We start from the raw sequence: 19,348 nt of genomic DNA, 5'->3' as shown, positions 1-19,348 counted from the left end.
GAAACAGAGTGGACCGACACCAGCAGATGACATGGCACCCCAAACCATCACTGATGGTGGAAACTTTACACTAGACTTCAGGCAACGTGGATCCTGTGCCTCTCCTGTCTTCCTCCAGACTCTGGGACCTCGATTTCCAAAGGAAATGCAAAATTTGCATGGTTGGGTGATGGTTTGGGGTGCCATGTCATCTGCTGGTGTCGGTCCACTCTGTTTCCTGAGATCCAGGGTCAACGCAGCCGTCTACCAGCAAGTTTTAGAGCACTTCATGCTTCCTGCTGCTGACCTGCTCTATGGAGATGGAGATTTCAAGTTCCAACAGGACTTGGCGCCTGCACACAGCGCAAAATCTACCCGTGCCTGGTTTACGGACCATGGTATTTCTGTTCTAAATTGGCCCGCCAACTCCCCTGACCTTAGCCCCATAGAAAATCTGTGGGGTATTGTGAAAAGGAAGATGCAGAATGCCAGACCCAAAAACGCAGAAGAGTTGAAGGCCACTATCAGAGCAACCTGGGCTCTCATAACACCTGAGCAGTGCCAGAAACTCATCGACTCCATGCCACGCCGCATTAACGCAGTAATTGAGGCAAAAGGAGCTCCAACCAAGTATTGAGTATTGTACATGCTCATATTTTTCATTTTCATACTTTTCAGTTGGCCAACATTTCTAAAAATCCCTTTTTTGTATTAGCCTTAAGTAATATTCTAATTTTGTGACACACGGAATTTTGGATTTTCATTTGTTGCCACTTCAAATCATCAAAATTAAATGAAATAAACATTTGAATGCATCAGTCTGTGTGCAATGAATAAATATAATGTACAAGTTACACCTTTTGAATGCAATTACTGAAATAAATCAAGTTTTTCAAAATATTCTAATTTTCTGGCTTTTACCTGTATATACTCTGATGATGAACTTGTGTGTTGACTGTATTATCTGATAGTATATATTTGTACCATGAATTGATTTACGTGGACCTCGAAGTTGAAAAACGTATTCAGGTGTTACTATTTAGTGGTAAATTGTACGGAATATGTACTGAACTGTGCAATCTACCAATAAAAGTTTCAATCAATCAAAAAAAAAAAAGGTTATTTTGTGTGCCTGAATTTCACAAGCACTGCGCATTGTTCGCCAGTCCACCAGGTGGTGCTGTTTGATCATTTACAATGCGCGGCCCGAAGAAGCCGACTGCTTTTTTTATTTTTATTATGGCTCACTTTAAACTTTTGAGACTTGTAAAGTTGTTATTGTCTCCGAACAGTGTTTATTTGAAATGCGGACCTTTTAACTTTATAAAGGTTTTTAGTTAGTTTATGGACAAGCCGTTTGGAGTTTGGGTTATCGCAAACAGTGTTCGTCCACCGAGAAATGAGCTTGAATTTTACGACAGTTTTACAAGACCTGGACTTCCTATTTCTATGAAACATTGATGTATATATATATATATATATATATATATATATAAGTTTTATACTGTTCGGAAATATGTTTTTGAACATTTTACTTCACCTGGAGACACCGACGAAAACGTCATAGGGTAAGTGACTCGCCACTTTGTCACAAACCCGGAAGTAAGCTGCCGGAAAACTTCCGGGTTTGTGACGAACCCACAGGTTGCCATGTGTGTGTCAAATTGTCGCACCGGATAGTTTAAATGATTGTATTTTGAGGGAAATTATCGTACATACTTGACGTTTCTGATGGATATTTACAACAGGAAAGCATTACCATTGACTGGAGTGAGCTATTGTACAGAAGTTCAAACTATAAACAAATACAGTACGCATATTATCTGGCAACGCTGTAGGCTGTACTTGTGATTGACAGATAATCAGTCCAATCACATCCAAGCACCTTTGAAAGCACCCGCCCTTTTCTGAATTGTTCACTACTGGCAATGATTTTGTTGTGCAATTATAAAACCACTGGATATGAGTTCCATCATTTATTATTACAGTAAGTCTCTTTGTGAAGCCTGTTGATGAAGAATAATCTCAAGAAAAAAATAGACAGTTTTATTTCCAAAACATCTGATCTAAATGACCATTCATTAGTACACAAAAGACAATTGAAAGATAAAGGATGTGTTGTGTTTTTGGAGCAGCTGTTGGCTACTTTTATTGACGAAAGTGGGACTTCCTTTGTAATATTTACACACAAAATAGGACAAAAAGGTGTCATCAAACCTGAATGTTTGTCGAAGAAGAAAAAGGAATCCTCATGCATCCTAACTCAACCTGATAATCTCAAACCGGTTTGGTTTCTTCTCCTTCAAGGGGTTCGACGGGACCCCCTCGTCCGTCTCCCCCGCCGCCTCTTGCGCCTCGTTCTCCCCCTGCCCCCCCTGGCCCGTGTCCCCCGCTCCCGTCTGTCTATCCTTGGGACACTCCCCGTTGTAGGTCTTCACGTAGTCCTCCACCCGCCAACCGCGGAAGTCCTGCGGCTCGGAGCACTTGAGGCCCGTGTAGGCCACGCCCGGGTGCAGCTTGAGCCAGTAGATCAGGTAGTGGATGTTGTAGTCGCAGATCCACGGGTTGTGGCCCAGGTACAGCTTCCGCAGGAAGTACAGGTCCTCCAGGACGCCGTAGTGGAAGTAATGGAGGCTGTTGTTGGACAGGTCGAGCTCGCGGAGGTGGAGCAGGCCTGCGAACGCGCCTGAGGGAGGAGGACGAGATGTTAGTGGACATCTTGAACTGTCTTCGCCGCCATCGTCCTTTTTCTAGGAATGTGTGTGTTTGGACGGGAAGGAAACGTGTAATAGGACAGCTGGGAGCGTTTCCTGCTGCACGCCGGCCTTGAGTCTAGCTTTGATCTGGACGAGTAGGGAAGAGGAAGGACATACTTTTAGAAATACCTTGGGTTAATAATAAAGTTCAAGTACCAATGATTGTCACACACACACTAGGTGTGGCCAAATTATTCCCTGCATTTGACCCATCGCCCTTGATCACCCCCTGGGAGGTGAGGGGAGCAGTGAGCAGCAGCGGTGGCCGCGCCCGGGAATCACTTTTCGTGATTCAACCCCCAATTCCAACCCTTAATGCTGAGTGCCAAGCAGGGAGGTAATGGCTCCCATTTTTATAGTCTTTCGTATGACTATAAAAACCTATTTATCATTTCACCTGTCCAGTGTGAAGGTGCACTGGGATAGGCTCCAGCCCCCCCCAGTAGATTTATGCTGCTTTAACATCTGCTGACTGAAGCCTTGCTTTGAAGAATCCTCCATCAAGTCTTTTATTGGGCGCCAAACAATCATCCATGCCACACCCACTTCAACTCCACTATTTACCTACAGATCTCAGGGCGGACACTCTAACCCAGGGGTCCCCAAACTACGGCCCACGGGCCGGATCCGGACCGCCAGCGTCCGAAATCAGGCACGCGGGAAGTCCCAAGTATAAAAAATTAAAAATATAAATAAAAGAATAAATTAAATTCTGTCTTTTCTTATCCACTTTGTACCGCTTGCTACTCACGGTGTCTCTCCTAGCCGCTCAGGAAAATCATATTGTCTAAAAATGCATTTTCTCATGGATAACGAGAAAATATAAATATATATATATATATATATATATATATATATATATATATCCATCCATTTTCTACCGCTTATTCCCTTTGGGGTCGATATATATATATATATATATATATATTTATATATATATATATATATATATATATATATATATATATATCTGTCTATATATACATATATATATATATATATATATATATATATATATATATATATATATACCGGTATATACAGTGTGTGTGTGTGTGGTGTGTGTGTGTATATACAGGTAAAAGCCAGTAAATTAGAATATTTTGAAAAACTCGATTTATTTCAGTAATTGCATTCAAAAGGTGTAACTTGTACATTATATTTATTCATTGCACACAGACTGATGCATTCAAATGTTTATTTCATTGAATTTTGATGATTTGAAGTGGCAACAAATGAAAATCCAAAATTCCGTGTGTCACAAAATTAGAATATTACTTAAGGCTAATACAAAAAAGGGATTTTTAGAAATGTTGGCCAACTGAAAAGTATGAAAATGAAAAATATGAGCATGTACAATACTCAATACTTGGTTGGAGCTCCTTTTGCCTCAATTACTGCGTTAATGCGGCGTGGCGTGGAGTCGATGAGTTTCTGGCACTGCTCAGGTGTTATGAGAGCCCAGGTTGCTCTGATAGTGGCCTTCAACTCTTCTGCGTTTTTGGGTCTGGCATTCTGCATCTTCCTTTTCACAATACCGCACAGATTTTCTATGGGGCTAAGGTCAGGGGAGTTGGCGGGCCAATTTAGAACAGAAATACCATGGTCCGTAAACCAGGCACGGGTAGATTTTGCGCTGTGTGCAGGCGCCAAGTCCTGTTGGAACTTGAAATCTCCATCTCCATAGAGCAGGTCAGCAGCAGGAAGCATGAAGTGCTCTAAAACTTGCTGGTAGACGGCTGTGTTGACCTGGATCTCAGGAAACAGAGTGGACCGACACCAGCAGATGACATGGCACCCCAAACCATCACCCAACCATGCAAATTTTGCATTTCCTTTGGAAATTGAGGTCCCAGAGTCTGGAGGAAGACAGGAGAGGCACAGGATCCACGTTGCCTGAAGTCTAGTGTAAAGTTTCCACCATCAGTGATGGTTTGGGGTGCCATGTCATCTGCTGGTGTCGGTCCACTCTGTTTCCTGAGATCCAGGGTCAACGCAGCCGTCTACCAGCAAGTTTTAGAGCACTTCATGCTTCCTGCTGCTGACCTGCTCTATGGAGATGGAGATTTCAAGTTCCAACAGGACTTGGCGCCTGCACACAGCGCAAAATCTACCCGTGCCTGGTTTACGGACCATGGTATTTCTGTTCTAAATTGGCCCGCCAACTCCCCTGACCTTAGCCCCATAGAAAATCTGTGGGGTATTGTGAAAAGGAAGATGCAGAATGCCAGAGCCAAAAACGCAGAAGAGTTGAAGGCCACTCTCAGAGCAACCTGGGCTCTCATAACACCTGAGCAGTGCCAGAAACTCATCGACTCCATGCCACGCCGCATTAACGCAGTAATTGAGGCAAAAGGAGCTCCAACCAAGTATTGAGTATTGTACATGCTCATATTTTTCATTTTCATACTTTTCAGTTGGCCAACATTTCTAAAAATCCCTTTTTTGTATTAGCCTTAAGTAATATTCTAATTTTGTGACACACGGAATTTTGGATTTTCATTTGTTGCCACTTCAAATCATCAAAATTAAATGAAATAAACATTTGAATGCATCAGTCTGTGTGCAATGAATAAATATAATGTACAAGTTACACTTTTTGAATGCAATTACTGAAATAAATCAAGTTTTTCAAAATATTCTAATTTACTGGCTTTTACCTGTACATGTACGTATATGTATGTATATATATATGTGTGTGTGTATATATATATGTATATATATGTGTGTATATATAGATTATTTAAAAAATATATATGGAATAATATGGAATACTATTGTTGTCTTGTGATAATGTATGTTAATGACACATTTTTTACCTGTGTCTCACAAATTCTACAGCAAAGGCAAATGACTACGACCTCAACACAATGTCGTCTACTCTCTAGCGACTAACGCCCCTCCACATTGCAAAACTATTTATATCACTAATCCTTGCTTCATTGTCAATCAATCAATCAATCAATCAATCAATTAAAGTTAACTTATATATCCCTTAATCACTGCATTGTGGCAAATAAATACAATTAAATTAAATTAATGCAATTAATTCAATACATTATTTACAGTAAATAAACGAGAATAATAATAATGACGCGATATGTTACTGCATATGTCAGCAGCTAAAAGAGGAGCTTTTGAAATAATTCTATTATCAACTAAATACCAATTAGTATATTGTGATTTATATCATTATTGCTAAAGGCTGCAATATTGATCACGATATAGGCCATATTATATTATATCACCCCTCCCTATATATGAATATGTACACAGTATATATATGTATATATTGATATCTTATTTCCCTGCCCTTAAAACGTCACAACCTGTCTCAAAAATAGAGTGCTATGCTGTCATCGCAATATTTATGGAAAAATATCATGTTTCCCTGGGGTATCAAAGCTCGCATGTTGTATAAATAGTTTGCATCCAAGCTCCATAGTGAAGGATTGCGCCCTAAACGGGAGATAATGGCCGCAAATAGCGCGCCTGTGGGGAGATGATTTCCTCAGCCATGCTAATGAATACAACTACGAGGTTTCATTTCCTCAACGTAAACATCATTAGCTTTGAGCCTGACGGTGGTCCATTAGAGAAATGAGAGACACATGCTAGAGACTTCATCTTTTGACTACAATTATTTTCTCATTAAAATGTTGTAAAAGGCATTATAGAGGGGTCTGAATATTAGTTACATATTGCCACAAAGTCGCTAAATTACAATACCGCTCCCTCCTGATGTGTCTTAATAATAATAATAATAATAGATTTTATTTGTAAAAGCACTTTACATTGAACAAACAACCTCCAAAGTGCTGCAGTGCATTTAAAAAAATCATAAAAACAACAACGCTAGAACCACAAATAGCTGCCCCCAACAAGTAAAATAAATACAAAAAAAATGTAATTAAATAAAAACTAGAACAGCCTAATAGCTAGAACTAGCACACATACCGTATTTTCCGCACCATAAGCCGCCCTGGGTTATAAGCCGCGCCTTCAATGAACGGCATATTTCAAAACTTTGTCCACCTATAAGCCGCCCCGTGTTATAAGCCGCATCTAACTGCGCTAAAGGAATGTCAAAAAAACAGTCAGATAGGTCAGTCAAACTTTAATAATATATTATAAACCAGCGTGATGTGGGCGCGCATGGAGTCGTATATCAACATGGACGGAGCTGCGTGAAAAAAGCCACCCGGCCTCTTCGCGTAAACTTCCCTTAACCACTCGCTCATCTTTTCTTCATCCATCCATCCCTTCGAGTTAGCTTTTATGATGACGCCGGCTGGAAAGGTCTCTTTTGGCAAGGTCTTCCTTTTGAATATCACCATGGGTGGAAGTTTCTGGCCATTAGCATGGCAAGCTAGAACCACAGTGAAGGATGACTTCTCATTCCCTGTGGTGCGAATATTCACCGTACGTGCTCCCGTTGTATCCACAGTGCGGTTCACAGGAATATCAAAAGTCAGTGGAACCTCGTCCATGTTGATAATGTTCTCTGGCCGGATCTTTTTTTCAGCTATCTTGTTTTTACAATATGCACGGAAAGTAGCCAGCTTTTCTTGAAAGTCTTTAGGCAGTTGCTGTGAAATAGTAGTCCGTGTGCGGATGGAGAGATTGCGTCTTTTCATGAACCGGAAACCTGTCGCTTAGTAGGAATCATTTTGTGGTCTTTACAGATGTAAACACACAACGGAAATGAAACGTAATATCCGTGCGCTTCTTCTTCTTCTATGGGGGCGGGTGCTTACCTTGGCGGTTGCTTACCATAGAAGAAGAAGCGCTTCCTCTTCTACGGGGAAAAAAGATGGCGGCTGTTTACCGTAGTTGCGAGACCGAAACTTTATGTAAATGAATCTTAATATTAATCCATATATAAAGCGCACCGGGTTATGAGCCGCACTGTCAGCTTTTGAGTAAATTTGTGTTTTTTAGGTGCGGCTAATAGTGCGGAAAATACGGTATATCAAAAAAATGCTTTTTTTAAAATAATTTTTTTAAGCCTTTTTTAAAAGCATCCACAGTCTGTGGTGCCCTCAGGTGGTCAGGCAGAGCGTTCCACAGACTGGGAGCGGCGGAGCAGTTCAGTTCGGAGCTTTGTCCTCGGAGGTTGGAGGAGGTTAGCCTGTCTTCTGTTTAGAACAGGTGGGTATGAGGTGTGTTAAGAAGCTTTCAGTCTCTCCAGGATTTTGTGGGACTCTTTCGAGATTGTCGCGGCCTAAAATGCCTGAATTCGCTGCAGCTTTTTCAGAAAGATGTGGCAAAGGTTTCAATGTTTGGTTTGGGGGGTCGCTGGAGCCTGTCTCAGCTGCATTCGGGCGGTAGGCGGGTTACACCCTGGACAAGTCGCCACCTCATCGCAGGGCCAACACAGATAGACAGACAACATTCACACACTAGGGCCCATTTAGTGTTGCCAATCAACCTATCCCCAGGTGCATGTCTTTGGAGGTGGGAGGAAGCCGGAGTACCCGGAGGGAACCCACGCATTCACGGGGAGAACAATATCCCGAGCGCAGGATCAAACCCAGGAGCTTCTTACTGTGACGCAGACGCACCAACCCCTGTTCTACCGTGCTGGCTTACCCTGTATAAATGAAGATCAAATACATATATAAATACATGCAAAATAAGAAGTGAGGACACTAGTGTGTTGCTAAATCTAGTTATACTACATTTCCCAGAAGGCTTAGCGCCCTAGACAGAAACTGGAAGTAGGTCTAAAGTAGTGGTTCTTAACCTTGTTGGAGGTACCAAACCCCACCAGTTTCATATGCGCATTCACCCAACCTTTCTTTAGTGAAAAATAAAATGTTTTTTTTTTTCAAATTCAAGACAGTTACCGTATTTTCCGCACTATTAGCCGCACCTAAAAACCACAAATTTACTCAAAAGCTGACAGTGCGGCTTATAACCCGGTGCGCTTTATATATGGATTAATATTAAGATTCATTTTCATAAAGTTTAGGTCTCGCAACTACGGTAAACAGCCGCCATCTTTTTTCCCCGTAGAACAGGAAGCGCTTCTTCTTCTACGGTAAGCAACCGCCAAGGTAAGCACCCGCCCCCATAGAAGAGGAAGCGCTTCTTCTTCTACTGTAAGCAACCACCCGCCCCCATAGAAGAAGAAGAAGCGCGCGGATATTACGTTTCATTTCCTTTGTGTGTTTACATCTGTAAAGACCACAAAAGGGCGACAGGTTTCCGGTTCATGAAAAGACGCAATCTCTCCATCCGCACACGGACTACTATTTCACAGCAACTGCCTAAAGACTTTCAAGAAAAGCTGGCTACTTTCCGTGCATATTGTAAAAACAAGATAGCTGAAAAAAAGATCCGGCCAGAGAACATTATCAACATGGACGAGGTTCCACTGACTTTTGATATTCCTGTGAACCGCACTGTGGATACAACGGGAGCACGTACGGTGAATATTCGCACCACAGGGAATGAGAAGTCATCCTTCACTGTGGTTCTAGCTTGCCATGCTAATGGCCAGAAACTTCCACCCATGGTGATATTCAAAAGGAAGACCTTGCCAAAAGAGACCTTTCCAGCCGGCGTCATCATAAAAGCTAACTCGAAGGGATGGATGGATGAAGAAAAGATGAGCGAGTGGTTAAGGGAAGTTTACGCGAAGAGGCCGGGTGGCTTTTTTCACGCAGCTCCGTCCATGTTGATATACGACTCCATGCGCGCCCACATCACGCTGGTTTTAATATATTATTAAAGTTTGACTGACCTATCTGACTGTTTTTTTGACATTCCTTTAGCGCAGTTAGATGCGGCTTACAACACGGGGCGGCTTATAGGTGGACAAAGTTTTGAAATATGCCGTTCATTGAAGGCGCGGCTTATAACCCAGGGCGGCTAATGGTGCTGAAAATACGGTATATGTTTTTGGTAACACTTTAGTATGGGGAACATATTCTAAGTAACAAAGACTTCATTTAGAGTTATTTGGTTAGGTTTGGTTTACCATGAATTGATTTACGTGGACCCCGACTTAAACAAGTGTAAAAACTTATTGGGGTGTTACCATTTAGTGGTCAATTGTACGGAATATGTACTGTACTGTGCAATCTACTAATAAAAGTTTCAATCAATCAATCAATCAATCAGGGTTAGGGTTAGAGCAAAAACAATTTAAAATGTATTTCCATGAGAGCCATATAATATTTTTTAACACTGAATACTAGAGATGTCCGATAATATCGGACTAAAATGTAATATCGGAAATTATCGGTTTCGGTTTCAAAAAGTAAAATGTATGACTTTTTAAAAGGACGCTGTCTGCAGTGGTACACGGACGTAGGGAGAAGTACAGAGCGCCAATAAACCTTAAAGGCACTGCCTTTGCGTGCCGGCCTAATCACATAACATCATAAATGAATGCAAGGCAACAGCCATACAGGTCACACTGAGGGTGGCCGTATAAACAACTTTAACACTGTTACAAATATGCGCCACACTGTGAACCCACACCAAACAAGAATGACAAACACATTTCGGGAGAACACAACATAAACACAACAGAACAAATACCCAGAACCCCTTGCAGCACTAACTCTTCCGGGACTCTACAATATACCCCCCCCCCCCCCAAGTCAACCCAGCCCACCTCAACCTCCTCATGCTCTCTGGAGCCAAATTCCAAGCTGCTGTTTTGAGGCATGTTAAAAATATTCAATATTCATGCCATGTCGGCACTTTTTTCCATAACTTGAGTTGATTTATTTTGGAAAACCTTGTGACATTGTTTAATGCATCACAACAAAATTAGGCATAATAATGTGTTAATTCCACGACTGTATATATCGGTATCGGTTGATATCGGAATCGGTAATTAAGAGTTGGACAATATCGGAATATCGGATATCGGCAAAAGAGCCATTATCGGACATCTCTACTGAATATAACTAAATGCGTGCATTTTGAAGTAAGACCAACATTTTTACAGTGTAATAAGTCTCTTGTTGTTTTTAATAACATTATTATTCTGAAGGTAACCAATAATAAATAAAATACTTGATTACCATTAGTGCGACTTCTGGTGCTGCATGGTTTTGCTGATGGCTTTGTAGTCTGGTTATTTCTAACACAGTGATTACCAGCGGAATTATTCATTACTTATCGTGTCAGCTAAGATTTATCTGAGAGCCAGACGCAGTCATCAAAAGAGCCACATCTGGCTCCAGAGCCATAGGTTCCCTACCCCTGGGTTAGAGGGTTAGGGCCAGGGTTAGGGTTATAATGAGGCCATGCAGAATAAGGCATTAATAAGTACTTAATAATGACTAGTTAAGAGCCAATATGTTACTAATTTGCATGTTAATAAACAACTAATTAATGGTGAATATGTTCCCCATACTAAAGTGTTACCATGTTTTATTACTGGTGCACAAAGTGAAGCGTGCATGAACATCACCTTGTTCAAAGAACAAAAGCAACACAGTGCATAAACTCACAACAAATTACACACCTGCAAATCAGTCTGACTTCTGCTGTTACGCCGATAGGGAGAAGTTTGTATTTACACGATGAGTCGGGTGTGTTTTGACCTCCGCCGAACCCCTGAGGCTGACTCACCGAACCCCTAGGGTTCCATCAAACCCAGGTTAAGAACCACTGCTCTAAACTCTGTGTCAAAGTCAAGGCCCAAATGAATGAGCTATGGCCCCCGGGATGATATTTGATTAGTATTAGAAGCGGCCCGCAGGCCACAGTCGCCTGCTGCTGTTTTGCACGCACCAACACTCCATCAGTATTGGCGCTAGGAATTTTCAAAATGGGGTCCCAAGTCCTAAAAATGGGGTCCCAGAGTAAATGTTTTTAAATTCTGAACCTGGTGCACCTAATGTACGACATCATTCTGGTTGTGCTTAGCGACCTCGAAGCAATTTTATTTGGTACATGGTGTAATGATAAGTGTGACCAGTAGATGGCAGTCACACGTAAAGGGGAACATTATCACAATTTCAGAAGGGTTAAAACCATTAAAAATCAGTTCCCAGTGGCTTATTTTATTTTTCGAAGTTTTTTTTCAAAATTTTACCCATCACACAATATCCCTAAAAAAAGCTTCAAAGTGCCTGATTTTAACCACCCGTCCATTTTCCTGTGACGTCACATAGTGATGCCAACACAAACAAACATGGCGCATAGAACAGCAAGCTATAGCGACATTAGCTCGGATTCAGACTCGGATTTCAGCGGCTTAAGCGATTCAACAGATTACGCATGTATTGAAACGGATGGTTGTAGTGTGGAGGCAGGTAGCGAAAACCAAATTGAAAAAGAAACTGAAGCTATTGAGCCATATCGGTTTGAACCGTATGCAAGCGAAACCCACGAAATCGACACGACAGCCAGCGACACGGGAGAAAGCGAGGACGAATTCGGCGATCGCCTTCTAACCAACGATTGGTATGTGTTTGTTTGGCATTAAAGGAAACTAACAACTATGAACTAGGTTTACAGCATATGAAATACATTTGGCAACAACATGCACTTTGAGAGTGCAGACAGCCCAGTTTTCATCAATTCATATATTCTGTAGACATACCCTCATCCGCTCACTTTTCCTGAAAGCTGATCTGTCCAGTTTTGGAGTTGATGTCAGCAGGCCAGGGAAGCTAGGGTCGATATTCTTCTCTTGATCATCTTCGGTGGCATAAGGGACGGTGTGAGCCAAGACATCCAGGGGGTTTAGCTCGCTCGTCTGCGGGAACAAACTGCCGCCATTGCTTGCCGTGCTAGCGAGGTCCTTTGTCCCTGAATTGCTCACACACTCCGGCAGATTCAATGGGGGTCTGGCGGAAGATTTCTTTGACTTTATGGTTGGAAATGCATCTGCTTTGAGTGTCGCAGGATATCCACACATTCTTGCCATCTCTGTCGTAGCATAGCTTTCGTGGGTAAAGTGTGCGGAACAAACGACTGACCATTTCGCCGGCTTTCCCAACAGCCTCGTATTTTGAACAAATTTCGTCCAATTTCTTGCCACTTTGGCATCTTTGGGCCACTGGTGCAACTTGAATCCGTCCCTGTTGGTGTTGTTACACCCTCCGACAACACACCGACGAGGCATGATGTCTCCAAGGTACGGAAAACAGTCGAAAAAACGGAAAATAACAGAGCTGATTTGACTCGGTGTTTGAGAAAATGGCGGATTGCTTCCCGATGTGACGTCACGTTGTGACGTCATCGCTCCGAGAGCGAATAATAGAAAGGCGTTTAATTCGCCAAAATTCACCCATTTAGAGTTCTGAAATCGGTTAAAAAAATATATGGTCTTTTTTCTGCAACATCAAGGTATATATTGACGCTTACATAGGTCTGCTGATAATCCATCCATCCATCCATCCATCTTCTTCCGCTTATCCGAGGTCGGGTCGCGGGGGCAGCAGCCTAAGCAGGGAAGCCCAGACTTCCCTCTCCCCAGCCACTTCGTCCAGCTCTTCCTGTGGGACCCCGAGGCGTTCCCAGGCCAGCCGGGAGACATAGTCTTCCCAACGTGTCCTGGGTCTTCCTCGCGGCCTCCTACCGGTCGGACGTGCCCTAAACACCTCCCTTCGAGAGGCGTTCGGGTGGCATCCTGACCAGATGCCCGAACCACCTCATCTGGCTCCTCTCCATGTGGAGGAGCAGCGGCTTTACTTTGAGCTCCTCCTGGATGGCAGAGCTTCTCACCCTATCTCTAAGGGAGAGCCCCGCCACCCGGCGGAGGAAACTCGTTTCGGTCGCTTGTACCCGTGATCTTGTCCTTTCGGTCATAACCCAAAGCTCATGACCATAGGTGAGGATGGGAACGTAGTTCGACCGGTAAATTGAGAGCTTTGCCTTCCGGCTCAGCTCCTTCTTCACCACAACGGACCGATACAGCGTCCGCATTACTGAAGACGCCGCACCGATCCGCCTGTCGATCTCACGATTCACTCTTCCCTCACTCGTGAACAAGACTCCGAGGTACTTGAACTCCTCCACTTGGGGCAAAATCTCCTCCCCAACCCGGAGATGGCACTCCACCCTTTTCCGGGCGAGAACCATGGACTCGGACTTGGAGGTGCTGATTCTCATCCCAGTCGCTTCACACTCGGCTGCGAACCGATCCAGTGAGAGCTGAAGATCCTGGCCAGATGAAGCCATCAGGACCACATCATCTGCAAAAAGCAGAGACCTAATCCTGCAGCCACCAAACCAGATCCCCTCAACGCCTTGACTGCGCCTAGAAATTCTGTCCATAAAGGTTATGAACAGAATCCGTGACAAAGGGCAGCCTTGGCGGAGTCCAACCCTCACTGGAAACGTGTTCGACTTACTACCGGCAATGCGGACCAAGCTCTGGCACTGATCATACAGGGAGCGGACTGCCACAATCAGACAGTCCGATACCCCATACTCTCTGAGCACTCCCCACAGGACTTCCCGAGGGACACGGTCGAATGCTTTCTCCAAGTCCACAAAACACATGTAGACTGGTTGGGCAAACTCCCATGCACCCTCAAGGACCCTGCCGAGAGTATAGAGCTGGTCCACAGTTCCACGACCAGGACGAAAACCACACTGTTCCTCCTGAATCCGAGGTTCGACTATCCGGCGTAGCCTCCTCTCCAGTACACCTGAATAGACCTTACCGGGAAGGCTGAGGAGTGTGATCCCACGATAGTTAGAACACACCCTCCGGTTCCCCTTCTTAAAGAGAGGAACCACCACCCCGGTCTGCCAATCCAGTGGTACCGCCCCCGATGTCCACGCGATGCTGCAGAGTCTTGTCAACCAAGACAGCCCCACAGCATCCAGAGCCTTAAGGAACTCCGGGCGGATCTCATCCACCCCCGGGGCCTTGCCACCGAGGAGCTTTTTAACTACCTCAGCAACCTCAGCCCCAGAAATAGGAGAGCCCACCACAGACTCCCCACGCACTGCTTTTTCTGCAACATCAAGGTATATATTGACGCTTACATAGGTCTGGTGATAATGTTCCCCTTTAAGAGATACGTGTAGACTGCAAGATGACGCCAAATAAATGAATGCATGCTAATTACTGCTAGAGTCCTTGCACCTGTCTTTGTGTTTATGCAAATGCATTACCTGGGTCTATGTGGTTCAGGCTGGTGCTGCTGAGGTTGAGCTGCTTGAGGTCCTTGGACAGCAAGAACTGCTTGGGCCTGAGATGTTTGATGTTGTTTCCGGAAAGATCCATCTTCACGATGTCGGAAGGAAGGTCGGGCGGGATGTTTGTCAGATCTGCAGAGGAAGACGGAGGAGTTGTTTTGTGAAAAACTGTTGCAACATGCTGACCAAACAGAAGTGCATCCGGAAAGTATTCACGGCACTTCACTTTTTCCACATTTTGTCACATTACAGCCTTATTCCAAAAGGGGATACATTAATTTTAGACCTCCAAATTATACAGAGAATCACCCACATCCTGACATACTGGATGAAAACCAACGCTTCTCATCCATGAGAGGTGCTGCGAAGAGGAATGGGCGAAACTGCCCAAATATACTGTAGGTGTGCCAAGCTTGTGGCATCAAATTCAATGCTTTTAAAAACAGAAAAACATTGTACTGTATTTTTTGGACTTTAAGGCGCACTTAAAATCCTTTCATTTTCTCAAAACTCGACAGTGCGCCTCATAACCCGCTGCGCCTAATGTACGGCGTAATTCTGGTTGTGCTTACCGACCTCGAAGCAATTTTATTTGGTACATGGGGTAATGATAAGTGTGACCAGTAGATGGCTGTCATACATAAGAGATACGAGTAAAATGCAAGATGACGCCAGTAAACAACAACCAAAACTTTAAATGTTCCATTGAGAATATAGAACATTACACACGGCGCTCAAAAATCTGTCAAATATGTTTTTAGTATGACTACAGTAAGCTATGAAGCCACATCGCTTGATGAATGTCATTTAATCAGTTAGCTCCATCTTCCACGCCCGTCCTTGCACGCTACATTGCTACAACAAAGATGACGGGGAGAAGACACTGTCGAAGGTGAGCCACGTAAATAAGACCGCCCACAAAACGGCGCATCCTGAAGCGACTGTCAGAAAGCTACTTGAAAATGGTCTGTGAAACATCATCTATGCAACATTTTGACCAAAGAACTACCATCACATGTTATGTAGACCACAAGATAGTGTTTTAAATTTAGAAAAAAATCCTAATAAGACCCCTTTAATGCGCCCTATAAGCCGGTGCGCCTTTTTTATGAACATAGACCCGACTAGACCCACTCATCGGCAGTGTGCCCTATGGTCTGAAAAATCTGTCAGTAAAATAGCTATCAAAGTGCTAAAACCTGTAGTGGGTTGACATAATTCACCCATGGAACTTTAGTTATTAGAAGGTTCTGGTTGGACGGTTTTTCACGGGACACATTTCTGGCGTTGACGTTGCACTAGTGAGCCACGGCTGCTCCGTTATTGATTGAAGTAAAGTCTGAATGTCATTAAATCAGTTAGCTCCATCTTCCACTCCCGTCCTTGCACACTACATCGCTACAACAAAGATGACGGGGAGAAGACTCTGTCGAAGGTGAGCCACGTAAATAAGACCGCCCACAAAACGGCGCATCCTGAAGCGACTGTCAGAAAGCTACTTGAAAATGGTCTGTGAAACATCATCTATGCAACATTTTGACCAAAGAACTACCATCACATGTTATGTAGACCACAAGATAGTGTTTTAAATTTAGAAAAAAATCCTAATAAGACCCCTGTAATGCGCCCGATAAGCCAGTGCGCCTTATTTATGAACATAGACCCGACTAGACCCACTCATCGGCAGTGTGCCCTATGATCTGAAAAATCTGTCAGTAAAATAGCTATCAAAGTGCTAAAAACGGTAGTGGGTTTACATAATTCACCCACGGAACTTTAGTTATTAGAGGGTTCCGGTCGGACGGTTTTTCACGGGACACGTTTCCGGCGTTGACGTTGCACTAGTGAGCCACGGCTGCTCCGTTATTGATTGAAGTAAAGTCTGAATGTCATTAAAACAGTTAGCTCCATCTTCCACTCCCGTCCTTGCACACTACACCGCTACAACAAAGATGACGGGGAGAAGACGCTGACGAAGGTGAGCCACGTAAATAAGACCGCCCACAAAACGGTGCATCCTGAAGCGACTGTCAGAAAGCTACTTGAAAATGGTCTGTAAAACATCATCTATGCAACATTTTGACCAAAGAACTACCATCACATGTTATGTAGACCACAAGATAGTGTTTTAAATTTAGAAAAAAATCATAATAAGACCCCTTTAATGCGCCCGATAAGCCGGTGCGCCTTTTTTATGAACATAGACCCGACTAGACCCACTCATCGGCAGTGTGCTCTATGGTCTGAAAAATCTGTCAGTAAAATAGCTATCAAAGTGCTAAAAACTGTAGTGGGTTTACATAATTCACCCACGGAACTTTAGTTATTAGAGGGTTCCGGTCGGACGGTTTTTCACGGGACACATTTCCGGCGTTGACGTTGCACTAGTGAGCCACGGCTGCTCCGTTATTGATTGAAGTAAAGTCTGATTGTCATTAAATCAGTTAGCTCCATCTTCCACTCCCGTCCTTGCACGCTACACCGCTACAACAAAGATGACGGGGAGAAGACGCTGACGAAGGTGAGCCACGTAAATAAGACCGCCCACAAAACGGCGCATCCCGAAGCGACTGTCAGAAAGCTACTTGAAAATGGTCTGTAAAACATCATCTATGCAACATTTTGACCAAAGAACTACCATCACATGTTATGTAGACCACAAGATAGTGTTTTAAATTTAGAAAAAAATCCTAATAAGACCCCTTTAATGCGCCCTATAAGCCGGTGCGCCTTTTTTAAGAACATAGACCTGACTAGACCCGCTCATCGGCAGTGCGCCTTTTAATCCAGTGCGAAAAATACGTTAATTATGGGGACATGTCTGTAGAATTTTCAGCACAAAACTTACTGTATTCCATTTTGGATGAGGCTGGAACATAACAAAGTGTGGAAAAAGTGAACCTCTGTGAATACTTTCCGGATGCGGTGTACATGGTTGTAGACGAGTGTATCCCCCTGGCCGTCTGGTGGATTGTTGGACAGTTTGGCTGCACTGTGATGCGCTTGGCCTACTATTTTTTATCATGGGACTCAAGGCTGCACAGTAAAAGGAAGTACTTGGTTGGACAGCTTTTCTGACATGTTAGGTGACGCAACTCCAATAGTCCAAAGCAAAATGTTGTCTGCTGTGTTAAATGATCGCGTTCCCACTAAACAAACCAACTATGACACCCTTAGAGTTACTAAACTTCAATTGAATCGACTGTTTTGACAAAAAAAACAAAAAACAGTGACAACAGGAAATGTGAACATGCTCCATGATCTCTTTGAATCTGTTTTGTTCATCTTGTCCGCGACCCGACCTCCCACCGGTCGCATCGACGTCAACAGGAGATTCGATTCGTCTGAACCGTTATCTATTTTCAAGATGTTGCGTGGGTTGTGTCAACTTGCGTGCGCATCACTCTCGCTCTTTTGTCAAATCAAGTGTTTCGAGGCATTTTCCAGGGTTTCAGTTTACAGTGAATGCATGAAACGGTGGTTCTCAGCAGCAGAACACAACAGCAAAAACGCTGTGTACCAAAGAGAGTCTGAAATGAATATTACTGACGTGTCTTCGCACGAGATAAACAGAACCAGAAGTGCCTTTTATGGCGCCCATCAATCGTGTGTTTGGATGAAGTTGGTGATATGTACAGTAGTGCGAAAGGAAATTGTGTTCCAAATTTGAACTGCTTGAAGTGGGCTTTGCTTGCCGTTCCCTTGTGATCAATTTGGACTAGTGCTCTTTTTTCCAAAATTGAGGTTCAGAGCTAACTTTTTTAAAGTAAAAAATGAACCCAAGTTTTGTCCAAGCTACTTGACAATCTGTAGTCAAGGAGCTTGACTCCTGATTGTTGTTAGAAAACATGGTAATGGTCTGATGAGGTACCACAGTCGAAGGGATGCAGTCACCACCTTCTTGTGGAACCTCACTCCAATCATTGTTCAACAGTTTTGTATGTTGTGCAAGTACATTTTCCTTTGTTTTTTGTCAGTCAGAAAATTGGCTGAACTCGGAGTGGAATATAACTTTATTGTCACTGTACTTAAAAAGTCATTTTCGGGACAAAAGCATCCAAGAACCGACATACAGAGTAGACAGAGCAGGAAGGCTGACTGGGTGGCGCCCCATAAAAAAGATAGGAAAAAGTTAAACATGGGGGAAAGAGGAGTTGAAAAAAAGTAGATACAAACTAAGCTACTCTGGGGGGGGGGCTCAGTTTGAGACCAGCAAAAGACCTCCGGCAACAATAGTACATACGAACACAAGTTAGGATGTAGCATCTAGTCCGAAGTTGCAGCCATTGGAGCGCTGCTTCGTAAACCATCATACAGCGCGGGTGTAGAAGTGGTGGGCCATTTTTTGAAGTAGAAAATGGCCCAAGTTTGTCCAAGCTACTTGACAATCTGTAGTCAAGGAGCTTGACTCCTGATTGTTGTTAGAAAACATGGTAATGGTCTGGTGAGGTACCACAGTTGAAGGGATGCAGTCACCACCTTCTTGTGGA

The 19,348-nt window shown here is 43.4% G+C and overlaps 1 protein-coding gene across 3 annotated transcripts in view; it reads right to left on the bottom strand.

Moving 5' to 3' along the window:
- Positions 1 to 1,965: 1,965 nt before the first annotated feature.
- lrrc17 (leucine rich repeat containing 17) overlaps positions 1,966 to 19,348 on the bottom strand; it is a 95,554-nt gene continuing 78,171 nt past the window's right edge. For all 3 annotated transcript variants that reach the window (XM_061961447.1, XM_061961448.1, XM_061961446.1), the window contains 2 exons: positions 14,835 to 14,990; positions 1,966 to 2,665 (listed from right to left, as the gene is read on the bottom strand). In XM_061961447.1, the coding sequence (XP_061817431.1) occupies positions 2,238 to 2,665; positions 14,835 to 14,990 (584 nt within the window). In that variant the 3' untranslated portion in view covers positions 1,966 to 2,237. The remainder of the gene's footprint in view (positions 2,666 to 14,834; positions 14,991 to 19,348) is intronic.

The sequence above is a fragment of the Nerophis lumbriciformis genome, linkage group LG05 (assembly GCF_033978685.3).
Source record: "Nerophis lumbriciformis linkage group LG05, RoL_Nlum_v2.1, whole genome shotgun sequence".
NCBI classification, from domain to species: Eukaryota; Metazoa; Chordata; class Actinopteri; order Syngnathiformes; family Syngnathidae; genus Nerophis; species Nerophis lumbriciformis.
The sequence above is the reverse complement of the archived record's forward strand: the minus strand, read 5'-3'. Positions and strand labels throughout refer to the sequence as shown.